The sequence below is a fragment of the Urocitellus parryii genome, chromosome 7, assembly GCF_045843805.1.
Source record: "Urocitellus parryii isolate mUroPar1 chromosome 7, mUroPar1.hap1, whole genome shotgun sequence".
Taxonomy (NCBI): Eukaryota; Metazoa; Chordata; class Mammalia; order Rodentia; family Sciuridae; genus Urocitellus; species Urocitellus parryii.
Genome location: NC_135537.1, coordinates 131,011,518 through 131,028,912, shown reverse-complemented (window position 1 = coordinate 131,028,912; position 17,395 = coordinate 131,011,518). Strand labels below are relative to the sequence as shown.

The following is a 17,395-nucleotide window of genomic DNA, read 5'->3' as shown; positions in this document are numbered from 1 at the left end:
TCAAAATAAATCCTAATGTTATGTATATTATTATGAAACAGTAAAAAAGAAACAAAAGATTAGAAACTTCCTTTAAAGAAAATAATTTCTCATAATTGAGCAGCAGAACATTCATTTTTAGGCAATATAATGCTAGATGTTTCACAAACTTACTGTTTCTTAATTTGGACAAAGCAAATCTGGTAGGTGTTTCTGCTGAGCATGTTTTATGAATCCTCTATTGTGTTCCATTCTATCCTCTGTGCATTTTTCATGCTAAACTGCAATTAGTTAAACTCTTCCCATATCCTTCTAAATTAATTTTCCAAAGTTGGAGTATAGTCTTTCCACCTTTAAGGGATGCATTAATTGAGGCTTTCTTCTCACCATGACTTTATAATGTCTACTTTGTAATATTTCTACCTTTCACATTTTTGTTCCATACAGTTACCTTGCCCTTCCTCCCACCACCTAAGAAAAAAATGGTAGTCAACTAACAAGTGAAGTGCACAAGGAGTCTGTGTGTTTTGTGCAGCGTCAGAGTTAGATTGAAATTTCCAGACACAGATTTAATCTCTTCATTTTATTTACACATTGGGGGAAAATTCAGTTTATTAAATATTTTATGTAACTGCATCCAAGTTTTCCCGGCTGACAACTTGGACCTTTTCTGTATAGTGACTTTTTAATTCTAGTTTTCACAAACTGGAAATCAGCCTTTCATTTTTGCATGATGTGTATTGTTGCTGGAGTTTGCTTTGTTTTATGGTATCTATACACCTTATATTTTTCAAGAGCTATTTTGTAAGCAGATTATGTATTTCTCCATTGAAAGAGTAAATCTTAAAAAGCAGAACAATTCCCAAAAAAATTTAAAAAATTAAGATATGATACAATTCAGCAGAGAATCCATCTGGTCCTGGACTCTTTTCTTTGTTGGAAGGCTTCCTATTACTGATTCTATCTCATTGCTAGTTACTGGTTTGTTTAGGTTTTCTATGTCCTCTAGATTCAATTTATGTCTTAAAAATGTATCCATTCCTCCTAGGTTTTTTAATTTATTGGAGCAAAAGTTTTCAAAAGAGTTCCTAGTGATCATCTGGATTTAAGTGATATGTATGGTGATTTCTCTTTTTTCACTTTGAATTTTATTAATTTGTATCTTCTATTTCTTTTCATTAGTTTGGCTAAGGATCTATCAATCTTGTTTATCAATTCAAAGAACAAACTTTGTTTTATTGATTCTTTGTATTATTATTTGTTTTAATTCTGAATTTTGGTTTTGACTCTGATATTATTTCCTTTCTTCCACTGGCTTTATAGGGTTTTTTCCTTGTTTTTAAGGGTTTTTTCTTCTTTTTTTTATTGTTGGTTGTTCAAAACATTACATAGTTCTTGATATATCATATTTCACACTTTGATTCAACTGGGTTATGAACTCCCATTTTTACCCCGTATACAGATTGCAGAATCACATCAGTTACACTTCCATTGATTTACATATTGCCATACTCGTGTCTGTTGTATTCTGCTGCCTTTCATATCCTCTATTATCCCCCCTCCCCTCCCCTCCCCTCTTCTCTCTCTACCCCCTCTACTGTAATTCACTTCTCCCCCTTGTATTATTTTTCCCTTTCCCCTCACTTCCTCTTGTATGTAATTTTGTATAACCCTGAGGGTCTCCTTCCATTTCCATGCAATTTCCCTTCTCTCTCCCTTTCCTTTTAAGGGTCTTAAGATGCATCATTTGGTTGTTTATTTGGGATCTTTCAGATTTTCACATGAGACACTCATAACTATGAACTTTCCTCTTAGAACCACCTTCCTACTGACTTCTTTGTCTCTTCTGATTAATTTTGGCTTGAAGTCTTCTTTATTGAATATGAAAGTAACTAAATGACAAAAGTTCTGGCTGACTGAGCCCCATGGGGCTGAGGGATCTGGCTTTTAACAGTGATGTTTAGCTTGAGGTTTCTCTAAATCCTCAATCACATGTCCCAGAGGTTCTGGTAAGTTATATTATTACACAAGTTTCAGTCTAAGAATTTTTAAATTTCTCCCCTGATTTCTTCTATCACCCATTCATCATTCAAAAGCATATGGTTCAATCTATGTGTGTTTATATAGTGTTTTTGGTGTTGGTTTCTAATTTTATTCTACTCTGACCAGACAAGATACAAGGAATTGCATTTTTTGTATTTGCTAAGAGTTTCCTTATGGAATAAAATATGGTATATTTTGAAGAAATATACCTTCTTCTGAGAAGAAGGTATATTCTTCTTCTGCTATTGTTAGATAACATATTCTATAGATGACTGTAAAGTTCATTTTATTTATAATATTTTTTAGGTACAATGAGTCTTTACTGAGTCAGGCATAGTGACACACTCCTGTAATCCCAGCAGCTTGGGAGACTGAGGCAGGAGGATTGCTAGTTCAAAGCCAGCCTCAAGCAACTCACTGAGACTCTGTCTCTGAATAAAATACAAATAGGGCTGGAGATGTGGCTCAGTGGTCAAGTGCCCCTGAGTTCAATCCCCAGTACTCCACCATTGAGTTTATGTCTGGATGACTTATCTATTGGTGAGAGAGGTGTGTTGGAATCATTCAATATTATTGTACTGGGTTCTGAGTCTTTAATTCAAGTAGTGTCTGTTTTATGTTACTTATTTTCTTTTCTAATACCATCTGAATGTTCAAGGCCAAACACTTTGTCCTCCAGCTCTGAGCTTCTATTTTCAGCATTGTCTCCTCTATTAGAAGGACTTTCTTTTTTGCCTCATTAAATTATGTTTTAATAAATATAATAATTAACATTTTTATTTTAAAAAAAGATCTCAAGCAATTCAGATCTGAAATCAAGGATTCAAGGTATATTGAAATATATTCTGCATATTTTATTGTTTTCACCATCTTACTTATTATAATCCAGTTAGTGAATGTTCAAAGAACATAAAATAAAAGTGAAAAAAAGCACCAATCATTGCTGCTTTGTCACATCTAGGTCTGTAGAAATGTGTATTCCAAAGCATGGACATTTGTAAAGATATCATTTACAAATCCTGACCAATATTTCAAAACCTTACCAATTATAAGCTTTTCATTAATGGTTTTCACCTCAAAATGCACATTTCCAAAACAGTCACATGTTGCACAAAAGGAACAAAAGTATCTTCTTTGTTTGCAGTTTGCATTGTGAATTTGGGTTGAAAGAGGTTTTATTTCTGAGTAACATAACCAACTAAGGGCTAGGATTTCTAACTCTTGCAGGTAGCAAGAGCACCAGCAGCTGATAGATATCAAGGTCCTGTTTACTCTAATGAGCTCTTGACCTGACTTTTCTGTGATTCTTAGAATTGCAGAGTGGAACAGAAAGTATGATTGAAGCAGCTGCTTTCTTCCACTGACAAGTAAATAATTTGTCCTGAGCTAATTTTAATCTAATATGTTTGGAGATCTCAGTTTCTAGTATCATTCCAGAACCTCCACTTGCTGGTATACAATTATCAGTTCTAATTTTTCCTCTGCAATATGATTTATCTTTGGTTTCCTGAAATTTAATTACGATGTGTCTTGGTGTGGGTTCTTTGATATGTATTCTTCTTGGGGATCTCTAAACTTCTTGGGAAATTATCAGCCAAAATGTTTTTTCTGCTTTATTTTCTCTGTTTTCCTGAAGTATTCTAATTACAAATATCTTAAACCATTTGATTTTGTCACACAGATCTTGGATGCATTACCTTCTTTTTTCCTTTCCCATGTTTATTTATTTATTAATTTCTTCCTTTCTCCCTTCTCTTTCTCTTTCCTCCTCTTTCTCTCTTTTTCTTTCTTTCTTTTCCTTCCTTCCCTTCTTCTCTTCTTCTTTTCTTTCATACTAGGGATTGAATCCAGGGACACTGTACAACTGAGCTACATCCCCAATCCTTTTAATTTTTTTAATTTTTTGTGACAGGATCTTGCTCATTTGTTCAGTCTGGCCTTAAACTTGCAATCCCCATTTCAGCCTCCTAAATCGCTGGAGATTACAGGTTCCCAAGAACATCCACCTAAGAAAACTCAACTGACTCTTAACTATAGATAGGAATAAGGTCAATTTGATAAGTTGGTCTTAAACACCTAGCAAAACTAGTTATAACCAAACTACAGTAACACCTGAACATTTAAAAGGAGAGGCAATATTTCTTTTAATGTAATTTAAGATATACAGTTGAGTCAGCCCCACCAAGAGTAAATAAAGCTGGAGACTTTAAAAAAAAAAGAATTTTTAGACAGGAGTGCCTAATAACTATCAACAAAGATTATCAGGGTCAAAAGTTTATATTGATCAATTTAAGGCCTATAAATTTTCCTAACCTCCTACATAGACAGACTTAATCTGTGTTTGCTAGTATGATTATCTAGCCCTACATAACATGAATAAAGGGATCTCTATTAAACACAGAGGTTATACCAATAAAAAGGTATTTTACAAAAATCAGGTGAGATTAAATATCTTAACTACATCTTATGGGGACATCTGTGACATTATAAAAATCAAGGGTTGTGTTTACATTTTGGATAACTCTGACAATGTAACTAATATCCTTAAAGATTTACATTCCCAAATAGAGGCCATGTCAACATTGGTCCTGTCATGGGAACAACTTCTTAGCTCTTGCATCTCCTGTTAAAAAAAAAATTACTGGTTTCTATCATCATCATGATATTCATTGACATGTTCTAGATGCTGTGACATTTATTTTGTATTAATCTTAATCCAATACTCGTGTCTTCTTTGTTTCTCTTATAGAAGCACCCATCTCTACAATGACTTTACAACCTGTTCACTTTGAACTAAAATTTTGCCACTGATCCAAAAAATTCCTAAAACTGCATGCCCCATGTCACTCCCTCTCAACCTGAAGCAGCCAGAGCCATCATCACCCATTTCCCCTTATAACAGTAAGGATTCCCTATTCAGGACAGTGAGACAAGAACAAAGGACAGACAGCTGATTATAAACAAAAATAAAAAATTAAAAGGAAAAAAATTTAAAAAGTGATAATCAATTAGGTTCTACGCCAATAGACTTTTAAAATCAAGAGGCTATTGATAGTAAACTTGGGGCTAAGTTAAATGCTTTAGAAGTTACTGTAATACGTTTAGGCGATCAGATACAGAGTCTTAAGGTCAGACAACAATTATAATGCCATGTTTCTTATAAATGTATTTGTGTAACACCTGTTTATACAATAGCTCTCAATGGGATTGGAAAAACACAAAGATGCATCTATTAAAAATTTAGAATCATAGCAATGTTAGTTTAGTGTGGGGAGCCACTCTGAATGACTCATACCTTCCATCCTGAAGCAAGAGGCTCTGACCTATCACTACATTTCGTGGTGACTTGGGCATTGTCCCGGCCCAGGAAGTAGAAGGCATGTCTTCAGGAGCAACACTCACCTATTCCTTTGTATATACCTCTTTGCCCTGTTTGGGATAGAATATTCCATGGAAATGCCCTTTGTGTGTCCCCTTCTCTTGCTCTGCCTTTGGATGTGGCCTTCCTAGATATCAGTCAACCTGCAGACAGCAGACATCAGGAGGCTAGACTCAACCCTCTGAAACCTGACTTTTTGCGTCATTTGAATGGCTTCTCCTCAATAAAAGGGTTCAGCAAGTGCTCTTTTCTCTCTTTCTGTGAACCCTTAAGGTCAGAGGAGCCATCACAGGACCCCCAAAGAAAAAGGTATATCTGTCTCTTGTGTGATTATTTCGTGCCAGTCCAGTTCACCTGGATGACCCGGAGTGTTTAGTTGTGAGAAACGTGACAGTTTAAATCTCTTACAACTGCACCACTACATCCAACTCATACAGAAAAGTAAGATTCCTATGTCATCTCCTGCCAATTTTGCAAAACAGCTATTAAATGACCTAAATGGTTTCAATCCTTAGAATATGTTGTGTCACTATTCCTCCATCAGAGAACAATGTCCCAAGTGGCCCCATTTTTACTTAAAAATGTCTCTGTGTTTTCTTTGTGTTTTTCTCCATCTCCCATCACCCCTACTCAAGATCCTTTGTTGATTCTATATGGGTAGTGGCACCTTTTCCCAAGTTTCAAATCAGCATATTTTTTTGATGGTGCCAGGAATGCAATGCCCTGTGTCAACTTTATTCAGGATGTGTCTAAGAGTTGTGTTTGCAGCAAGAAACCTGGAGGATGATTTCTCCCAGACACAGAACAGACTTGCTTCTATTTACTACAAAAGTAGTAAGTCCCTCAAACTCAGTGGTCCTCTCCTATAACACAGATCATCTAGGCCCATCTGTGTCACCCTGTGGAATTGCGGGCAGGGGGAGCTGATGTGAACATGAAGCAATGAATAATTCAATACTTTTTCTCTGAACCGGGGGTCTTGGGTCTTTTGGCAGCCTCTTCCAACTGGTAATGGGCTAACCCATTAATGAACTCATTAGCTTATAAATGTGGTAAAATTCCAGACCCTTCCATCCAACTAATTGTTCACTTTTTACCAAGTAAAAATTAAATGTGATAACCCCTTCTGTTGGTAAACATGCTAGGAAAAAAAACTTTTTGCATTTTTAAAAAATTTTAATTTTTATATGTAACAGCAGAATACACTGCAATTCATATTACACATATAGAGTGCAATTTTTCATATCTCCGGTTGTACATAGAGTCATACCATTCATGTCTTCATACATGTCCTTAGGATAATGATGTCCATCTCATTCCACCATCTTTCCTACCCCCCCCCATACCCCCTCAGAACATTTTGATACCATGATGCCTTTTTGGAAAACAAATTTACAATATGAGCATAAAATATGTGGATACTATATTACTCAGTAATACCATTTTTGAAAGCCTATAATATAAAAGCTCTGTGTATTCAGAATATATATATATATATGTAAATATGTGTGCGCACACACACACACACACACATGTATGAATGCTTTAAAGCATTTGTCATGGTTGGAACTACTAATAACACCATAAAGATTCACCAAAAGGAGAATCCTAAAAGTTAGTGAAAACAATAATTAGATCTCTACCTAATGATCTGAATATTCCCATCATGGATTTCTCTCCCATCATGTGTTGTTATTTGTATCATGTACTGTGAAAAGCAAGTTCCAAGAAAAAAAAATTAATGTTACCTCATGTTTACATACAAAACAACATATAAGTAATTCTCTGAACAGGAAAGAGTGGAAATAAGGAATCAAAATGGACTACTGAGAAAAATGACTTCTCTTGGGGTGGGTATGAAGGATAGAAAATAAAAGAAAATTTTAAAATGAGCTACTCTCTTAAGTGGATCAACATATAAAATCATATTACAGTGAAGACTATAATTTCCCCCCTGAACTCTTGATTGTCCCTTCAAAGGAGCCTTCTGTGACCAAAAAGGACAATCCCAATGCCCTTCAGGAGGCAAGATCTGGCAGAAGAAAGGAAGGTGGGTACAGTTGACATGGGCACAAGGTAAGGCTGTAAAGACCGGACATTGCCACCCAAGATCTTTCAGGAAATGCTCACCCTGTGCTACTCAGTATTAAACAGGAGGAGAGGAAGAGAGAGGCCTGGAAAGAAACGCTGATGGACTCAGCCTGTCCCCACTCCCCTTCTTCGTGCCCCCTCACTTGGCCCCTCACCTTCCTCAAAGTCGCTCTTCTCCACAGAGAGGAGCAGCCATCTCCACCCCCACATGGGGATAATTGCAGGTTCAGGCCTGTCTGGGGTGGGTACCTGAAACGCCCCAATCCTTCAGTGAGCGGATACACAAAACCCTGCTTTATTAAGCTGGGGGCTGGTCCTTCAGGCAACGCATCAAAAGCAGGTCCCCTAGACCTTTCCCAAGGCTTATTAACGGACAGCTATTACAGAGGCAGCAGGCAGGGGGCGCCAGGAGCCGCTAGCGCATCCTGGTGGCCACTGGGGTCTGGGTTTTCTCAGGGTCGCAGAACCGCGTGCAGCTGTGGCTGGTGGGGGCTCAGCGGGAGGCAGAGCTGGAGCTGCAGCTGCGACCCAGGCCTGGCGAGGTCAGTGGGTGGGCGCCGGGATACCCGCCATCAGCCAGGCTAGGAATGCAGAGCAATGTGGGCGAGCAGTAGGAGACTGGGGGAGAGTTCCAGCGGGACAGCCCGCCCTGGTACTCCCGCAGCGTAGGGAGAAAGGGGGTTCGCGGAGAAGCGGGTAGTGTTAGGAGTCATAATTCCGGATTAGGCTCAACCCCCTTCTTCATTTCTCGGACCCTGGTCCTGGCGGCCTCCAACTCCATCTCCAAATGACCCCAGAGTCAGGTAACTATACCACCAGTGGTCAGCCTTGAAGCTCCTGCAAGCATGATCCCCGTGACAGCTCAGAGAAGGATGATGCTCCGTGGTCAGTTCAAGTCACTGCTTGCAACGCACCGCGGGCCCCCCCCCCCCCCCCCCCCGCTTGCTCGCGCTGAAATGGAGCCTAACAGAGACCCCTGGGACAGGTCAAGCGGAGGAGGAAGGGAGGTGCACGTTGTCTTCCGAGGCCCTGATAAACTGAAGTTCCACCAAGGGCCCGTTCTGCCCTCATAAAGGCTTCTCAGGTCCTTCAGCTAAGTCTGGCGAGTCTGGCCCCCACAGGAGGAGGAGTTTGCTCTGGACACTCCAGAGGATCTGGGGCCGCTGCAGTTCGTGAAGCTGCGCAAACAGCACTCACTGGTGGACGACGCGTGGTTCTGCGATCGCACCACCCTGCAGGGTCCCGGAACCTCGGCAGAGACCGCATTTCCGTGCTACCACTGGGTGCAAGGCAAGGGCGTTGTGAGCCTGCCCGAGGGCACTGGTGAGCTGGCAGCGTTGGGGAAGTGGGAGCAAGGCCTCCTCAGGAAGTGCTGGGGGCAGAGGAGCAGAAAAGGAATGAGTAAGGTCAGTGGTGCTTAGAGAAAGGATGGACTCCGAGGCACGTGGAGTGCAGGGATTCCAGGATGCACGACAGGAAAAGGGAAGAAGTTATAAGTCCCAAAGTTTTACCCAGAATAAGTGATGCTGCGAGTGAGGCTGGAGAGGGACAAGTGATCTGGAGATTCTGTCTTCCAAAAAGGTGAAGATAGAGAGTGGGAGATGCAGCAATGAAGGAAAACAGAGGAACAAAGTAAAAAGGATTCCTCTATGTTAGGGCAGCAGCTGGTAAGGGGCTCATGGAATAAAGGTGGTCAGTAACTTTTGAGCAGGACACAGCTATGGAAACAAATGACAGCGATGTTGGAGAGCTGGTTTGGGTGGCATAACAGGGAATTCAACTGTGATGAGTGGAGACACGGTAGAAGATGGGGATGAATGAGGACAGCAAATGCTGAAATTGTTACCATGGGAAAAAAGGAGAAAAATTTCATCGTGACACAATTAGGGATATGGACATGGTAAGAATAGAAACATCGACTATGTACTTCTGAAGAACAACTGAAGTTAAATACAGGTGAGAACAGAAACAAATTAGGTTTATATAAATTATGGGATGGGGAGACTGATAGACTCTTGGAACCTTTTGTTAGGTAGGATAAGAGGCTGAAAGTAATGTGCACAGAAATTCTTGTAATCAGGAACAGGTGAGGGTGGAGGTGGAGAAGGGTCGAGTATATAAGTAGAGCTAACATGAAATATGTCATTTGGAAGACAGGGGAAGATGAGGACAGGGAAAGGCCAGGATTGGCTAAATGTACCAAAGTAATATGTGATTATGTAGGCTAGGTATGGACATGACAGGAGACTAAGCAGAGGATTCAGAGATAATGATGAGTAGGGACTGGAGGATGAATGTGAATTAAAGAACAAGAAAGTATAATAAACATGGGATATTTGCTTTAGGGAAATTTTCACTGAGATTGGTGGAAATCAGGAATAAGGTGTGAATAAAAATAGATAAAGGATGCCACAGACAAATCAGGGGAGGAGGAGCCAAAGAGAAAGGTGACGGCGTGCTGTAATATAATTAAGAATAGAGATGAGAACAAACCAAGAATGGCACCAGTTTGGACAAAACTGTGTGATCTATCATCTCCCTAGCTTGCCTGGAAGGAGACAATGCCTTGGACATCTTCCAGAAGCATAGAAAGAAAGAACTGGAGGAAAGACAGGCATACCTACCGGTGAACACCCACCCTTATACCTCCCAATTTTTCCACATCTTCCTATCTCCTGCTCCATTCCTGATCCTATTTCTTCCTCAACTCTTTCCCATCTGCTAGTTGGGGCATCTGGAAGGAAGGGATACCCCTGAAAATAGCTGCAGACACAGAGAATGATCTGCCCCCAGACATGAGATTCCATGAGGGCAAGAGGCTGGACTATGAATGGACAGCAAAGACAGAGTAAGGAGAAGGTCAGAATGGAGTGGGGGCTATCAGGAGGGATTTGGTTGGTTGATTGTTTCCTCTGATGCTGTCCTAGGGCCCTGGAGGTGGTTTTCAAATGTATTTACACTCTACTGACATCCTGGACCCGCCTGGAAGAATTTGATCAGATATTTTGGGGGCCAGAAGAGCGCCCTGGCTGGTCAGTGGTTCCCCCAGGCCTCCATGACCCCTTGAGGTCTTTTTTTTTTCTCCAAAGTCATCCATTGCACTTGAGAGTCTCCCATATCTTCTTGCCAGATGAGAAATAATTATAACTCGCCGTCTCAGAAAGGCCTGAGGATGAAAATATGAGGGCTGGGTAGGGTATGATCATATGCCTGAATTCTTGGGATAGAACCTGCAAGAGAGGAATATCCAGGTAACTATTTCCCTCCCATTCTCCATCCCCACCCCACAGAGAAGGTTCATCAGCGCTGGCAAGAGGATGAACTGTTTGGCTACCGGTTCCTCAATGGTGCTAACCCCATGCTGTTGAGATGCTCTACTTCTCTGCCTTCCAGGCTGGTGCTTCCCCCAGGGACAGAGGAACTTGGGGCCCAGTTGAAAAAAGAACTCCAGGTACTTCCTCCCATACTCAGTTGATCTATCCTTGGCAATGTGGCCCAGAGATGTAGTGATGTTAAGAGACCAAATGCAAGTCAGAGGGAGGAATGTTGTCTTAACCTGCTGTCCTTGGTGTAGAGCACTGTGCTGGGAAGATCTAGAGGGAATAAAATATGTAGGAAAAAACATTTGACACTGGTGAGAGCTAAATACAAGTAGCAGGTGTTTAGGATATGATGGGAAACGGACGCTGGATATTCGCACAGTTCTCCTACCCCAACACTGCTCCTGCCCTCTGATCCTCCACTTGCCTGGCTCCTGAAATTAGTGTGCCTGTGGTTCACAGTAGATTGGACAGGTATGGTCCAAAACTACCTCTGCACAATGAAGGGTTGTTCCTAGGGAGACTTCCCAAGATAATGGCATGAAGACAGATTGAACATCTTTACATTTCTTTTCCTTTGCTCTGATGCTGTGGGGGCATTCTTCCAATCTTATTTTTTTTAGTTGTAGTTGGACACAACACCTTTATTTTATTTATTTTATTTATTTTATTTTTATGTGATACTGAGGATCGAACCCAGAGCCTCACACATGCTAGGCAAGCACTCTACTGCTGAGCCACAACCCCAGCCCCAGTCTTCCGATCTTAACCATGCATACATTTCTCCTTTCCCCAGAATGGTTCCCTGTTTGAGGCTGACTTTATCCTGCTGGATAGAATTCCAACCAATGTGATCCAAAGAGAGAAGCAGTACCTGGCTTCCCTCCTTGTCATGCTGAAGATGGAACCCAATGGGAAGCTGCTACCTATGGTCAACCAGTTGAGGTACCCTGAGCATCTCACTCCTAACACTGTTCTCTGTTCATCTTACCTGTCCAAGGACAGAGAAACCTGGCTCTTTCTCTCTTTCCATCCTTACTCCTGACCTCACTCCATGAGAACTATCTTCATATCTATCTGATCGCTCCTTTCCAGTTTTCAGATTGGTCACTACTTATCTGGGCATACCTGAGAATCACAATGGCCTCTCTTGGTTTTCATGCTGAAGTTACTCAATCTCTTTTGATCTTTCAATGCGGTGAATATCCCTTCTTTCTTAAACATCTTTTCTTCCTTAATTTTAATATTTTCATGCTGTTTGCACAGTCATTGATACATACTGTTAATTTCTCATTCTCACCTTCTTTTTCCCATTCTACCACCAAAGCTCAGACGCCCATCCTGTGTTCCCCAAACCACTGTTAGGGCCGCCATACTGATCCCTTCCTTCCATTTCACCTGCATTCACACAAACTATCATGACACTTACATGGAACTATGGCTAGTGACAGGCAATGTGGAAGTTTCCTACTTCCTCCTACTTGGTTTTCACTTCCTCAGAAGCAATTACTTGATTTCAGTCATTTCCATTCCCTCAAAATACCGAGCAAAGTGTCTTGCATATGGCAAAAGGTCAATGAATGTTTGATTCCTCTTTCTTTTAGCTCCAAGCTCCCACCCCCAGTTCTCCTACCCCAACACTGTTCCTGCCCTCTGATCCTCCACTTGCCTGGCTCCTGGCCAAGTCCTGGGTCCGAAATTCAGATTTCCAACTGCATGAGTTCCAGTATCATTTGCTGAACACTCACCTGCTGGGTGAGGTCATTGCTGTTGCCACCATGAGGTGCCTCCCAGGACTGCACCCTGTCTTCAAGGTACAGGCTCCACCCTCCAGGTCCCATCTTGTACCTCAGAGAGAGGAAAAACCCAACAGCTGTATGGGATTTAAAAGCCTAGGTCTTCAAGATATGACCATGACACTGATGATTGGCACTCAACAAGCATAGGTATGGTGACACAGCACAGAATCTTCATAGTGTCTTATGAACAGAGGGAGAGAAAGGAGACATAACTATTGCAAGACCTTGACCTTGGTTTTATTTTAATACTTAAATTCTTTTTATTTTGAGAAAATTGTAGATATACACAAGTTAAGAAATAATGCAGAGTGATCTCATCTGTCCTATGAAGTCAAACACTTGGATTAATTAAGTACACATTGTAAGTCAGCTCTCTGAAATTCTCTGCCAATGGGTCAGGAATAGAGTAGGAATATAATTTGTTAAAGCTAAATGTTAGTTCTGCCTTAGGAGATTTATCATTTGTGTGGAAAGGCCGACAGCAATTTCTGGAATTAGGGAGACATAGAGGAGGTGCTAGAGTATTGGTGGAGATGTTCCACCATAACTGAGGTAGTCAGATAAGCAGAAAATCAAAGGACAGAGTCAAAGAGAGCAGAGAGAGAGAGCAAAGCCTGACAGATCTCTTGAACCTGCCAAGAGTGGGGTGGATAAAGAGCTGCATTTGCATGGTGGTATCGGGAGGTGGGGAGGAAGGAAGAAAGGAAGGGAGGAAGGGAGGAAGAGAGGGCGGGAGGGACACCAATGAATGGTGATCATGGGAAACAGTAACTGCAGCATGCCTGAGTGCAAAATTGGAGAGGCAAGGTCAGAGGTCTGTGCTTCTGAAACACCTGGGAGTCCTCAATATGGGTGAGTTGTACAGACCTTATTTTTAAAAGAGTGAGTCTGGTTATCTATTGCTGAGCATAATGCAGAAAAAAAAAGATGTGTAAAACTTGCTTTAAAAATTTTTGGAAATCGTAATGTCACTTTGATACAGGGAACATAGCCAAGAAGGCAGCAAACATGTGCATGCTTAGGCATCAGAGCAATGATCAGAAACTGCAAAGTCAGGTAAAGAAGCCAGTTTGGAGACCAAGATGAACTTTTCAGTTTTAGATACAGGGAGTTTGAAGTATTGGTCAGATATACAAGTGAGTACTTGGCAACAGAACAACGGAATTGTAGGTGGATGCAGTGAGACATGCCTGTAATCCCAGTAACTCTGGGGCTGGGGCAGGAGGATCACAAATTCAAGGCCAGACTCAGCCACTTAGTGAGACCCTGTCTCAAAATAGAAAATAAAAAGAACTGGGGATATAACTCAGTGGTAAAGCACCCCTAGTTTCAATCCCCAGTACAAAAACAAAGAAAACTGAATTGTATTGCTGCTTGGAGTTCCCACCCCAATCCTAATCTGGGCTGTAGTCATTTTGGTTTGGGGGGTTTAAAAAGCAAAGTAATTATTAATATAGTTCATGGGAACTTATATATGATGATCTTAAGATATTTTGCATCACCATGTTCTTAACTTGAATTATTTAAGTACATTTTTATACTTAACATCACTGTTTACTAGTTTGGCCCCCTCCATATTTCCCTAACCTCAATATAACAACTTCATCACATGGCAAACAGCTGCATTGTTATCAGGACCCACCAGAGGTATCATTAAAGGTCATATAGGCAGGTTTTGCATGCAGATTACCAGCATCTGAATATTGAATCTTGGCCTCAGTGCTTATTCAGATGTGTGCTTTGGGGTCCTCATCTCTGAATGGAGATAATAGGATCTCCATCATGGGGTTGTTAACACATTAAATGATAAAATGTGGTGTCACAGAAAAGTATTGGTTTTGTTTTATTCTTTGGGTTATCATAATTAATTATCATCATCATCCTCATTATTGTTAGGGATTCTGATTTGGGTTCTTTATTCCCTTATTTTGGAGGTCTTATGTTTTCTGTGATGCCAATATCCTTCCATGAATTTTCTGAAAAGACCGGTATGAGGGGCCTTAATGCCTTAAAACCAGCAGTGTCACCTCAATCTTGCCCTTGGCCCAGTATCAAACAATTAAAATGCGAAAAAGTATGTGAATCTTGTATATCAATCAGGTTATAATGGGGAAACCCCCACTTAGCATAAAAATAAGCATGTGTCAATGATAAGTGGCCTTCATTAGGGGACATATAGGGCCTAATTAGGAATGGCTTAAACAGGTAGCTTGATGTGACATCTTTAATCCTGATTAAGACCTAAAAAAAAAAAAGGAAAATGATGAGTAGTTAGATGTGTGGTTTTGAAATAAGCACAGGCTTATTTAAGTTATGAAGATGTGAAATATAGAGAAAGAACACAATTATATCAAAAGTTAAGGGGCAGATTCTTTAAAATATAACTGTGTTCAAGTTGATTATAATAAAGGCAATGATCTCAAGAACTTCTGTGTGCCAGGTAGTGTTCCAGACCTGCTGCCCAGTCACTCTCAGAAACAGTACTGCAGACACCCTGGTAACTAATGAGGAGACTGACACTTAGAGGGTTCATTATGTTGCTCAGGTATCAAGGTGAGTAGTGAAATGTGCACTCAAACCCCACTTGGTGTGGCTCCAAAGCCCAACTGTCATGGAAGCTGGAGGATATTGAAGTGAGTGGTTAAAGAATCAGGAGACCAGACTGTCAAAGTAGCAGCAGGGACAAAAGCATCAAGAATAGAGAAGGACACCATGCTGTGTGCCAGACCCTACAAGAAAGGACCCAAGCATGGCCTCCATTAACCACCCCTCCAATCTCCTGCACCCCAGCTCCTGGCGCCCCATGTCCACAACACTATGGAAATCAACACCCGGGGCCGGATCCAGTTTAACTCCGATGAAGGAATATTTGCAAAGGTAAAGAGGAACTTGAACATGGGTCTGCCTCATCATCCACCTCTCTATGACTTCTTGACATCCTCAAGACCCCAGACCAACCTGCGTGAATGGCCTGATCCTTAAACTCGTGAGCCCTGTTCCATCACATAGATGACTTTAAATCTGAACAACCCATTTCTGAATCCCTGTATAAAAGGCAATTATTCTGTTCTTCAAGCCCTGTTAACTTTCTCATCCTAGGCAGTGAGCACAGGTGGAGGTGGTCATCTAGATTTGGCCCATCGGGCAATGACTCAGCTGACCTATTGCTCCCTCTGTCCTCCTGATGACCTGGCTGACCGGGGTCTTCTGGGAATCCCAAGTGCTCTCTACGCTCATGATGCCTTGGCCAGTGGGTGAGAAGCAGCTAAGAAATGGGGAGTGGGAGTGGGAGGAGGAGGGTGGGGTTCTGGCTTGAGATCAGCATAGGGCAAAAGCAAAGAGGGTAGGAGAGAGGCAGGAAATGGAGATGAGGAGAGCTGTGAGTGAGTAAACCATAGGATCTGGTGGTATTGGGGATTATGTTAAGAAGAGTGTCTGGCAACCATGTACAGTGTAGGGAATTCCTGGAACTCTTGACTTACAACTTCCTTTACACAATTGTGTCATAAACCTGGGGAATGTTCCAAAAGGCAAGTCTACTAGGACCTGACCCAGGTTTAGTGGCCAGATTAGAGTAGTAGAGGTCAGAGGCTGGAGCCTTCTGGAATCACAGATTTCAGCTCCCTTCTCTGGGCAGGTGTGTGGAGGGGATCGTCCACCTCTTCTACCAGAGGGATGATGTTGTGAGGGGGGATCCTGAGCTGCAGGCCTGGTGTTGGGAGATCATGGAGGTGGGGCTGTGCCATGCCCAGGACAGAGGTAAGATCCATCTCAGAGACAGGAGCGCTTTGGAGACTCTGCCAGAACCTCTTCCCAGCTCTGCTCCTCTGAGACAGAACCCCAACCTCTCCTGACACCACTCCCACCACACCTGAAAGCATCTGAATTCCATTCATAGCCCCCTAAGACTCAGAACAATTCTAGACCCCAAGGATTGTCTCCTCAGAGACCCTGGCCATCAAGCCTACTCCTATCCTCATCCCAGTCACAGATGCCCATAACCTACCATGTCCTGGGACCCAACCAGGCCAAAGCCAGTGAAGGATTCTGTCCAGTTCATACTGGGTCTCACCTTCTGTCTTCATGGTCCCCTGTTTTCCTGCCTGAAGATATAAATAGGAAAATTTTCACACCAAAGCTTATAAGGACTCCCTCTGGCTTCCCCTCTCTTCTCTTCCTGTCTGTGACTATCCACCATGCAGAGAGGCCCAGGCCAGAGTGCAAGGGCATTTCCAGATGCAACCTCAGTACCATGCATGCTTTGGCTCAAACATGACTCAGTGCCATATCCTTGGGACTCAGGTTTCTTTGGCCAATTTGTCCACCCCTCTTGGATGAGATCTTTCTTCCCTTCCATAGTTCTCTTCTTTCCATGAAATATAGAGGGTTTACAATACACACTTAGACATATTTTTTAACTTCTGATTCACCCATTGTTCCCCTTATCTTTCAGCATTCTCTTTATCTCATCAGTTAAAGGTTATGTACTAAACAAATTTTAAAGTACTAATTTCGGTCTCTTCCTCTTCCTAGTTATGCAACCTTGAACAATTTACGTATTCTTTTTTCTGGTTTATTTATCTCTAAAATGCACATACTGTTTTCATTCCCTCCTCACCATGTACCTGACCGAACTTTTGTGATGCAAATGAAATGTGTGACAATGCCGAAATGTGTCGACTGCATATTATGAGTTGTTTAATCATAGGCTCCATGCCACCAAAAAATACCTCCCCAATATGGTCAGCATGGAACAGGAGAATCCAGGCTCTGACACACAGTAG

General features: G+C 41.6%; 1 protein-coding gene and 1 pseudogene across 1 annotated transcript; one reads left to right on the top strand and one right to left on the bottom strand.

Moving 5' to 3' along the window:
• Positions 1-2,900: 2,900 nt before the first annotated feature.
• LOC144256157 (phospholipid scramblase family member 5 pseudogene) lies at positions 2,901-7,154 on the bottom strand (annotated as a pseudogene).
• Positions 7,155-7,412: 258 nt separating this feature from the next.
• On the top strand, positions 7,413-17,102 carry LOC144256156 (polyunsaturated fatty acid lipoxygenase ALOX12-like). The gene is given in 16 exon segments (XM_077801253.1): positions 7,413-7,477; positions 7,675-7,762; positions 7,912-8,034; positions 8,614-8,815; positions 10,036-10,106; positions 10,108-10,118; positions 10,218-10,340; positions 10,420-10,501; positions 10,503-10,524; positions 10,783-10,943; positions 11,609-11,743; positions 12,417-12,626; positions 15,402-15,488; positions 15,711-15,865; positions 16,249-16,370; positions 17,065-17,102. Coding segments are annotated over 16 exon segments (1,695 nt in total).
• Positions 17,103-17,395: the final 293 nt, after the last annotated feature.